This window comes from Cucurbita moschata, unplaced genomic scaffold (assembly GCF_002738365.1).
Source record: "Cucurbita moschata cultivar Rifu unplaced genomic scaffold, Cmos_1.0 Cmo_Scf00071, whole genome shotgun sequence".
NCBI classification, from domain to species: Eukaryota; Viridiplantae; Streptophyta; class Magnoliopsida; order Cucurbitales; family Cucurbitaceae; genus Cucurbita; species Cucurbita moschata.
The window spans coordinates 323,447-335,246 of record NW_019268587.1 but is presented as its reverse complement, the minus strand read 5'-3'; the positions used below and the strand labels follow the sequence as shown (position 1 = coordinate 335,246).

The 11,800-nt window shown below is 40.5% G+C and overlaps 1 protein-coding gene across 1 annotated transcript; it reads left to right on the top strand.

Annotated features, from left to right (window-relative positions):
* Positions 1 to 742: 742 nt before the first annotated feature.
* On the top strand, positions 743 to 1,465 carry LOC111438100. The gene has a single exon (XM_023076043.1). It carries the CDS (start codon positions 743 to 745, stop codon positions 1,463 to 1,465), a length of 723 nt encoding a protein of 240 aa, XP_022931811.1.
* The last annotated feature ends 10,335 nt before the right edge of the window (positions 1,466 to 11,800 follow it).

Sequence of the window (11,800 nt, the reverse complement as noted above, 5' to 3'; positions counted from 1 at the left end):
TTGGTATCAGAGCCAAGTTATAGATCTTGTAGACTAGCTTACAGAGTAGGCTTGACATGTTCCACAGTCCAATTACCGATGCCCCGTCGTTGCCAGGTACCCCTTATGTAGAATGAGGGATGTCTGACCTTTGTGATATATTTAATGTAGTTGGCTTTAAATGATGCATGACATGATACTGTATGAAAAGGTGTTGATGTTATCTGGTGTTGATGTGATCTGATTTAATGCATGTCTTTACGTTATGATATTTATGTTTTTTTTTTTATACATATGAATTATATGGTAGGATGTAGGGAATGTTGTAAATCATAAACTTAGCTAGAATCCTTTTCTTGGTTTCTAGAACCATGCCGCACAGAGGACCTAAAAAAGGTAGGAGAGGGAGAGGACGACCTCCCATTAGGAGAGGAGGAAGAGGAGATGCCGATAGAAGTTCTTCCCAAGAGGGGTCGACTACCGGCCCATATGCGTTTGTACCACCTCCTAAATACGCACCTCCCCCACAAACCGTACCACCTCCTGAATATGCACCTCCCCCACAAACCATACCACCTCCTGAATATGCACCTCCCCCACAAGCTGTACCCCCTCCTGAATATGCACCGCCTCCTCAAGCTACACCACAGGCCGGGTTAGACCCCGCCACAAAGTTACTGTTGGAATCCCTCCAAAAAAAACTATGCAAACCATGCTAGACACACAACAGGCCACGTTGTTGGCTACGCAACAAATCGCGGCAATGGCCATGCAACTAGCCAATGCGGTGGCCACGCAACCAGCCAACGCGGCGGCCCCGCAATCGGTGGATGCGGTAGCTATCCAACCGATGAACAACCCGCACCCGAATAGGGGTGCGAGTTGGTTAAAGGATTTTAAGCGGTATAACCCCCGTCCTTTTGTCAGTTCAAAGGAAGATTCCACAGCGGCTCAGATGTGGATCGCAAACATGGAAACGACCTTTGAATCAATGAGATGCCCTGATGAACATAAGGTGGCATGTGCGACATACGTGTTACAAAAAGATGCAGAAGTGTGGTGGTCGGATAATAAACAGAGCATCAACCTGGGCGGGGGAATTACAACGTGGGAGACCTTTAAGAAAGCCTTTCTAAAATACTATTACCCAAAGGAAACCTGTATAAAGAAACAGCAAGAGTTTAACCACTTAACCCAAGGTGATCGCATGGTGGATCAGTACGATCAGGACTTCATGAGATTGAGAAGGTTTGCACCGTCTTTAGCTGACACTGAAGAGAAACAGACAGAAAAATTTGTGTTAGGATTGAACCCGAAAACCCGCCGCATGTTAGAGGCCTTTAACCCAAAAACCTATGAAGAGGCCCTAAGGACGGCCAAGGCCCTAGAGGAACCCCCAGAGGAAAAGAAAACGGAGCCAACGGTTGTCACAGGGAGGAAATGCCCTGTCGAGGTCGATACCACAAAATTCCAACCACCGTCCTAGAGACCTCGTTATCAGAGTAGGCCGTGCTCCACCCCCAATAGGCCGATACCTAGTAATGGAGAAGCCCCTGTGCCGGAACTGTGGAAAACACATGTTGGGAGATGTTTGGCGAGCTCAGGTATGTGTTATATCTGTGGTCATGTAGGTCATGTGGCTAGAACTTGCCCTACAAAGAGCTCGGAAAATCTAAGGGAACCCCTTAGAGGACCGGTCATCCGAGAGCCCACCATAAAAACCCGCCCACAGACCAGGGCATATGTAACGACCAGTAAAGAGGTGGGAACATCTGGCACCGTGGTGATAGGTACGCTTTCTATACTAGGACACTTTGCGTTGACATTGTTTGATTCAGGTTCTACCCATTCCTTTGTTGCTTTACCATTTGTTAAACAAGTAGGGTTCGTAGTAGAACCCTTAATGCATGCATTGTCAGTCGGTACCCCCGCAGGGGTAGACTTAGCTACGAAAAATAGAGTAAAGGACGGACAAGTGGTAATAGCTGGACAAACCATCCACATAGACTTAAAGGTAGTGGATATGACGGATTTTGACGTCATACTAGAAATGGACTGGTTAGCCAAAAACTTTGCTAGCATAGACTGCCATAAGAAGGAGGTAATATTCACACCTCCCAACGGACTTACCTTTAAGTTTAAAGGAACCTCCACAGGTACCACCCCAAAAATAATATCGATGATGAAAGCGAGACGCCTGATACAAGAAGGGGGGTGGGCATTTCTAGCCTGTGTAGTAAATACAAAAGGAAAGGAAAAACCCATAGATACAGTACCCATAGTAAACGAATTTATGGATGTCTTCCCGGAAGACCTCCCGGGAATTCCTCCATCGCGAGAGGTAGACTTTGGAATAGATCTGGAACCAAGAACGGGACCCATCTCTAAGGCCCCGTACCACATGGCACCAGCAGAACTAAAAGAACTTAAAACACAACTGCAAGACCTGCTAGACAAGGGCTTCATTCGACCTAGCGTGTCCCCTTAGAGTGCGCCAGTGTTGTTTGTCAAAAAGAAAGACGGCTCAATGCGTTTATGCATTGATTATAGGGAATTAAACAAGAGGACGGTAAAGAACAAATACCCGTTACCCCGTATTGAGGACCTATTTGACCAACTACGTGGGGCGATTGTGTTTTCTAAAATAGATCTTAGATCAAGATACAATCAAATTAAGATTAAAAATGAAGACATACCGAAAACAACCTTTCGAACCAGATATGGCCACTACGAGTTTGTGGTGATGTCTTTTGGTCTAACCAATGCCCCAGTGGTATTTATGGAACTAATGAACCGAGTATTTAAGGAGTGCTTAGACTCGTTTGTGATCGTGTTCATAGACGATATCTTGATATACTCGAAAACAGACCTAGAACACGAAGAGCACCTTCGCAAAGCCTTAACTATCCTAAGGGAGAACAAGCTGTATGCCAAATTCACCAAGTGCGAATTTTGGCTACGACAGGTTTCGTTTCTGGAGCACGTAGTGTCTAAAGACAGAATCTTCGTAGATTCCAATAAGATAGAAGCAGTCACGAAATGGAAACGCCCAACAACGGTACCGAGATACGAAGTTTCTTGGGATTGGCGAGCTACTATCAAAGGTTTGTCTAGGACTTCACTAGAATAGCCACGTCTCTCACCCAATTGACAAAAAAAGGTGTACCTTTTGTTTGGGACGATACTTGTGAGGCCAGCTTTCAAGAGCTAAAACAAAGACTAGTATCCGCCCCAGTGCTCATAGTTCCAGAGAGTTCTGTGGGATATGTGATTTACAGGGATGCATCCAAAAAGGGATTAGGTTGTGTACTGATGCAACATGGCAAGGTGGTTGCGTATGCATCCCACCAACTAAAGAATTACGAGAAAAACTATCCTACACATGATTTGGAGTTGGCAGTAGTAGTTTTCGCATTAAAAATTTGGCGACACTACCTGTATGACGAAAAGACCCAGATCTACACGAACCACAAAAGCCTAAAATATTTGTTCACACAAAAAGAATTGAACATGAGGCAACGTAGATGGTTAGAGCTGGTAAAAGATTACAACATAGACATCCAGTACCACCCTGGAAAAGCAAACGTAGTCGCTGATGCACTGAGTTGAAAAGCAATACACTCGTCGACCCTCATCACCAGGGAGCCACGAGTGTGAACTAATTTCGAACGGGATGATATAGCGGTAGTGACCAAAGAAGTTGCAGCCCAAATAGCCCGACTGACAGTGCACCCCATGCACAGACAAAGGATCATAGACTCACAACGTGGGGATCCAAGCCTAAGTAAAATCCTAGACCAATTGGAAGTAGGCCTAGTGGACGGATTCTCTAAGTCAACAGATGACGGATTATTATGCCAAGGGCATTTATGTGTTCCACCCATGAGCAAAATAAAGAATGAAATCCTAACTGAGCACACAACTCAACCTTCTCGATACATCCAGGTGGAACAAAGATGTATCAAGACTTGAAACAACACTTCTGGTTGCGAAGTATGAAAAAGGATATCGCGGAGTACGTGAGTAAGTGTCTGGTGTGCCAACAAGTAAAAGCCCCTAGGCAGAAAACCGCCGAGCTACTACAACCTCTAAGTATACCGGAATGGAAATGGGAAAACATTGCAATGGATTTCATAGTAGGCCTACCCAAAACATTAAAGGGCTATACGGTGATCTGGGTGGTCGTGGATCGTCTGACAAAGTCGGCTCACTTCCTACCGGGTAAGGCAACATATACAGTAGACAATTGGGCCCAACTGTATGATAAAGAAATTGTGAGGTTGTATGGAGTATCGGTGTCAATTGTGTCGGATCTGGACCCGCATTTTACGTCGGCCTTTTGGGGCGGACTCCAAAAAGTGATGGGTACCTGCCTCAACTTTAGCACCACCTTCCACCCACATACGGATGGCCAAACGAAACGATTAAACCAAATTCTGGAAGACATGCTTCGAGCATGCGTTATGGATTTCACAGGGAGTTGGGACACCAAACTGCACTTAATGGAATTCTCTTACAATAACAGCTTCCAAGCAACCATCGAGATGACACCCTTTGAAGCGTTGTATGGAAAACGATGTAGATCCCCATTGTGCTGGGACGAAGTAGGAGAACGAGAACTGGTAGGACCCGAGCTGGTCCGCGTCACCAACGAGACAATACAGAAAATTAGAGTAAGAATGCGTACCACACAGAGTAGGCAAAAGAGCTATGCCGACGTTAGGCGTAGGAATTTAGAGTTCGAAGAGGTGGACCCAGTGTTCCTAAAAGTAGCTCCCATGAAAGGTAGTCTAAGATTCGGATGCAAGGGGAAGCTCAGCCCCCGATTCATTGGTCCATTCAAAATTTTAGAAAGAGTAGGTTCGGTAGCTTACAAACTAGCTTTACAACCTTCACTTTCAAGCGTACACGATGTATTTCATGTGTCCATGTTAAGGAAATATATTGCAGACCTGACGCACGTAATAGACTACAAACCTCTCGAAATCGAGGAAGATTTAAGTTATCAGGAGAAACCGATTAGTATCCTAGCCCGAGAAGTGAAAGCCGTACGTATCAGAAACATAGGTTTCGTTAAGGTATTGTGGCGTAACCACCAAATCGAGGAAGCTATGTGGGAATGAGAGGAGAAAATAAAGGAAAAATATCCCAAGTTGATCCATGAGTTCGAGACTTTCGAGGACGAAAGTTCTTTTTAGGGGTAGGTAATGTAATAGTCTGGAAAAAGTAATAATAATAACAACAACAATAATAATAATAAATAAACAAATAAAAATAATTTAAAAAAAATATATAGGTTAAAATAATAAAAATAATAATAATTCATAATTAAATAACTAAAAAGGATTACTTAAAAATAAAATTTACCTACCTCTCTCCACTAACCTATGGTTACAACAACATCCTCTTTCCTCAATCCCAAATAACCGTTCATCCAAAAATAAACAGAAAAAAAATGTGAAAAAGTAAAATGGTGTTTACAAGGATATGATGCAGATGTCAGATTTGGGAAGAAGTAAAATGGTGTTTCAACACGGATATGATGTAGATCTCCCTGAAGAGATTTTGGTCTGCTATTACGCGATAAAATCCTATCTCATATTTCCTTGTTCCTTCATAGTTATAGTTATAACAAATCAATTTATGATCAAATCTTCTTTCTTATTTTACTGATCACATAATAATCAGATCCCATATTCAATTTTTTGTTAGCATTGGAAGTTATAGGAAATAAGGTTAGAGCCAATAAAATTTTAGTTGGCAAATCGTAAGATAGTAGCCAAACAATCGATTAAAATTGGCCCCACAATATTTGTTCACAGAATTAAAATAAATATAGAATTAGAGGAATATACTGAAAATCTATTTACAGAATGAAAATAAATAAAGAGAGAAATATCATCTTTACAGAATTGAAAATGTTTACCGAACTGAAAATCTATTTACAGAAGGAAAATAATTACAAAGAAGAAGAAGGAAAAATAATTACAAAGAGGGAGAAGGGAAGATTTGTTGAACATAATTTAAAAATGAAATAGGAAATACCATAGGCATGAAACTCCATTAAATTTTGTCTAATAGGAAATATCATAATTTTAACATGTAAATTAGAGAAACAATTTTATAGAGTTCAAATTTGAAATTGATGTCATGGGCTCACATAGGTTGACTTGGATTTCAAAGGATGAAATTTCAAAGGACGGAATCGACCTTTCATTAAGGATATATACGTGACAACGACTTAAGCTAACCAGGTAAGTGGCTCACCTGTCGTAGGTTACGCGTTATTTGCTGTATGTTGGCACGTGCCTGTGTATACACGTGCCATTAAATTGTATGCTAGTTTAATGTGCATAAGTACGAAATCATGTGAACGTGAATCTATGTTATGTATGCTGCTTAGTTGATGTGATATGTTGTGCATGTGACGATGTGTGGCCCTTGAACGATTATGGCTTGTTTGTATATATATATTTGAATGTAACTGCATGAATTGTATGACATGAAATACGGTAAATTGCATGAAACATAACCCCGCTAGCAATATGTATGATATGTAAAGAAATGAGAATGAGAATGACATGTCAAAATGAAAACGTGACAGGGGATTGTGTTTATTAATGATAACTGTAGGACTAGTGGGACCTCATGCATATTTTGTGTTCATGCATTTAGGGGCTACCCCTATCCCATCACGAGGGTATGGATGCGTACATCTAATGGCAGGACAATGGTCGTTATGCTTTGCATAGCGCTGCCGTGACGGTTCTAGTTTTAACGGGTCCTGGCATAAGGGGCTCCAAGAGTATGCCCACCGGCTAAGAACAGTGGCCCAATGGTGTGCAAACTAGCTGGTGAGCCCATACTCGCACGTATGAGCTGTGTGTAGAGTATATGGTTCACGTCCACGATTACCCGTTAGGATTACACCGTAGGGAAAATGAAATGAAACGAAACGAAACGAAACGAAACGATAGGTCCCATCATTTCATTGCATGTGATTGTTGCATAACCTCGATAGGGGGTCACTTACTGAGTATTCTAGATATACTCAAGCCTCGCGCTACTTTACTTTTGCAGATAAGGGCAAGGCACCCATGTGACGACGCGGGCGACATCATATACCTCGGGAGCGTGGCACATGCATAAGATAGTTGTTTGGTTTTTTTTTCTATTTCGTAGTCTAGGCTGAATTCAGTTTGCATCATTAGCATAGGTTAGTATAGGTGGAAATATTTTTGCATAATAAGCCATAGGGTAGAATAAAATATTCATTTGGTTTTTGTTTTTCCTTTATTTTCAATAATATTATGTTCTTTTTCATTGTAATCATTTTTTTTTTCCTTTCATGAGGTAATAAAAGGCGAGAGTAAGTCGCATTTACGAAGAGGGCCCATTTAATGTATATTCCGCATATAGTAATGATCTTAGATTAAATAGGTAAAATTTAGGGTCGTTATACAGATAAAGGAATATGTTTCCATTGCAACGAAAACGGGTACTGGAAGAGAAATTGCCCAAAATACTTTGCAGAGAAAAAAGTCGAAAAAACACAACATGGTAAATATGATTTACTCGTTGTAGAAATATGTTTAGTAGAGTATGATAACTCAACTTGGATACTAGATTCAGGGGCCACTAATCATATTTGTTCTTTTTTCTAGGAAAATAGCTCCTGGAGAATGCTTGCGGACGGTGAGATAACACTCAGAGTTGGAACAGGAGAGGTTGTCTCAGCAAGATCATTAGGAAATTTAAAATTGTTTTTTGGAGATAGATTCATTATATTAGATAATGTACTTTTTGTTCCTGAAATGAAAAGAAATCTAATATCTATCTCTTGTTTATTAGAACAATTGTATAAAGTATCTTTTGAAATCAATGAAGTGTTCATTTGCAAAAGAGGTATTCATATTTGTTCTGCAAAACTAGAAAACAACTTATATATGTTAAAACCGAGCGAAACAAAAGCTATTTTAAATACCGAGATGTTTAAAAAAGATGAAACTCAAAATAAATGACAAAAGATTTCTCCTAATCTCTATCTTTGGCACTTAAGACTAGGCCACATTGATCTCAATAGGATTAAGAGATTGGTTAAAAGAGGACTTCTAAATGAGTTAGAAGACAACTCTTTACCTCCATGTGAGTCTTGTCTTAAGGGTAAAATGACTAAATGATTGTTTTCCAAAAAAGGTTATAGAGCCAAAGAAACCTTAGAACTTGTGCATACAGAAATCTATGGTCCAATGAATGTCAAAACACGAGGAGGGTATGAATATTTCATCAGTTTTATTGATGATTATTCAAGGTATGGCTATCTTTACCTAATGCATCACACGTCTAAAGCTCTTGCAAAATTCAGAGAGTATAAGACTGAGGTTGAGAATCTATTAGGTAAAACTATTAAAACACTTCGATCAGATCGAGGTGGAGAGTATTTGGACTTAAGATTTCAGGACTATATGATAGAACATGAAATAACGTCTCAACTCTCAACCCTTGGTATGTCTAAATAGAATGGTGTATCAGAAAGGAGAAATAGAACTCTGTTAGACATGGTTCGGTCTATGAAGAGTTTCGCTCAATTACCTAATCTGTTTTGGGGAATGCAGTGGTTCAGAAACACCTTATGAGTAAAGGAAAGGGCGTAAAGGTAGTTTACGTCACTTTAGGATTTGGGGATGCCTAGCACATGTGTTGTTGCAAAACTCCAAGAAATTAGAATGTTGTTCAAAATTATGTATATACGTAGGATACCCCAAAGAGACGAAAGGTGGTTTGTTTTATGACCTTCAAGAAAGTAAGAGTGTATGCATCAACAAACGCTACATTCGTAGAGGAAGACCACGTAAGAAATCATCAACCTCGCAGCAAACTAGTATTAAGTGAGATTTCGAAAGAAGCTACTAATGAAACAACAAGAGTTGTTGAGCAGGCTGGTCCTTCAACAAGAGTTGTTGATGGAGCTGGCACTTCTGGTCAATCACATCCTTCTCAAGAGTTGAGAATGCCTCGACGTAGTGGGAGGGTTATAACTCAACCCGATCATTACTTGAGTTTGGCAGAAACTCAAGTCATCATACCTGATGATGGCGTTGAGGATCCATTGACCTATAAACAGGAAATGAATGATGAAGATAGAGATCAGTGGATCAAAGCCATGAATCTTGAAATGGAGTCAATGTACTTCAATTCAGTCTGGGAACTTGTAGATCAACCATATGGGCTAAAACCTATTGGTTGCAAATGGATCTATAAGAGGAAACAGGACTAAACCGGTACAGACCTTTAAAGCTCGACTTGTAGCAAAGGGTTATACCAAAAGAGAGGGGGTGGACTATAAAGAAACCTTCTCTCTTGTTGCTATGCTTAAATCGATTAGAATACTCTTGTCCATTGCCACATTTTATGATTATGAAATTTGACAAATGGATGTTATGACAGCTGTTCTAAACGGCAATCTTGAAGAGAGTATCTATATGCCTCAACCAGAGTGGTTCATTGAATCAGATCACGACCAAAGGGTTTGCAAGCTTAAAAGATCCATTTATGGGTTGAAGCAAGCATCTCGATACTGGAATATAAAGTTTGATACTGTGATCAAATCTGATGGTTTTAAACATAATGTTGACGAACCTTGAGTTTATAAAAGGATAGTCAACTCTATAGTAACTTTCCCAATGTTGTACGTTGACGATATCCTACTCATTGGAAATGATGTGGGATTTGTTACTGACATTAAGCATTGGCTAGCGACACAATTCCAAATGAAAGATTTGGGAGAGGCCCAGTTTGTTCTTTGAATCCACATTGTTCGAAATTGCAAGAACAAAACACTAGCATTGTCTCAGGCATCGTACATCGACAAAATATTGATTTGATATAAGATGCAAGACTCCAAGAAAGGATTATTACCTTTCAGGCACGGAGTTCATTTGTCGAAGGAACAAAGTCCTAAGACACCTCAAGAAGTTGAGGATATGAGACACATTCTCTATGCTTCAACAGTTGGTAGTTTGATGTATGTCATGCTATGTTCCCGACTCGACATATGCTATGCTGTGGGAATTGTCAGCAGATACCAGTCCAATCCGGGATGTGATCATTGGACTACTATTAAGAATATCCTCAAGTATCTTAGGAGAACCAGAGACTATATGCTAATGTACGGTGCTGAGGATCTAATCCTTAGAGGGTACACTGACTCAGATTTTCAGACCGATGTAGATTCGAGGAAATCGACATCAGGATCTGTCTTCACTTTGAATGGAGGAGCAATAATATGTTGAAGCATAAAGCAATGTTGCATTGCTGATTCCACCATGGAGGCTGAGTATGTTGCTACTTGTGAAGCAGCAAAAGAATCTATATGGCTTAGGAAGTTCTTAACTTATTTGGAAGTCGTTCCAAATATGCATCTTCCCGTCACTCTTTATTGTGATAACAGTGGAGCAGTTGCCAATTCAAAAGAACCAAGAAGCCATAAGCGAGGAAAATATATTGAGCGCAAATATCATCTCATAAGGGAAATTGTGCAACAAGGAGATGTGATTGTCACACAAATAGCTTTAGAGCACAACATTGCTGATCCATTTACAAAGCCCCTCACGGCTAAAGTGTTTGAAGGGCACCTAGTGAGCTAGGACTACGAGTTATGTAATCTAGGGCAAGTGGGAGAAAAGGCACGAGTATGTGATGCCCTAGTTTATTGTATTTATGTCTTTCTCTCTATTATTCAACGTTATAAAACCCCACTAGAGTTTTAGTCCAAGTGAGAGTTTGTTGGGTTTTATGTCCTAAAACTCATAGTTTGTAAACAAAAACATATTCTATGGGGGCATCCTATGCAATGAGTATTGCATAAGATCGAACCATGAAGAAAATCACTCTCACTTTATAATGTCGTTTACTGTTGAGACTGATTTTCTTTTCCTTCAATGACCTAGGTAACTCGATCTTAATCCTGAGCTAACCATGAACTCCTGTTTATTCGGAATTATCTTTAGATTTTCATGGGTGAGAGTGGCCTAAGTTCGTTCACTCAATAAGCCTCTCATTTAAAGGGTAAGACTGGGTGAATAGTCTAGGAGTGAGAGTAAGAAATCGCTGGAAGACTCACTAAAAGTTTGGGAGTGATCAAGAAACCGCCAAAAGACTCAATTAAAGTTTGGGAGTGAGAGCAAAAAACCATTGAAAGACTCACTAAAAACTAGCCGGAAGACTCACTGAAAGTTTGGGAGTGAGAGCAAGAAATCATTGAAGGAGAAAGCACCAGAACATTCACTGAAAGTTTGGGAGTGAGAGCAAGAAACCATCGGAAGATTCACTGAAAGTTTTTTAGTGAGAGCAAGAAACCGCTAGAAAATTCACTGAAAGTTTGGGATTGAGAGCGAGAAACCGTCTTTAGACTTACTGAAAACTAGCCAAAACACTCATTGAAAGTTTTGGAGTGAGAGCAAGAAACTACTGGAACACTTACTAAAACTAGCCAAAAGACTCACTGAAATTTTGGGAGTTAGAGCAAGAAACCGCCGGACTCACTAAAAGTTTGAGACTGAGAGTAAGAAACCATCGAAAGACTTACTGAAAGTTTGGGACTGAGAGCGAAAGTCTCACTGATGTTTAGGAGTGAGAGCAAGAAACTGCTGGAAAACTCACTGAAGTTTGAGAGTGAGAGTAAGAAACCGCCGAAAAACTCACTAAAGTTTGGGAGTGAGAGCGAAAGACTCACTGAAGTTTGGGAGGGGAGAGGGAAGAGGGCCATGACCGAACCTGTGACCCGTCTATCGCATCGCACCGCGTGTCAACCTTTAATGTA

Excerpts from the sequence above, each read along its gene's own strand:
- LOC111438100 (XM_023076043.1), top strand. The coding sequence starts at position 743 with ATGGCCATGCAACTAGCCAATGCGGTGGCCACGCAACCAGCCAACGCG.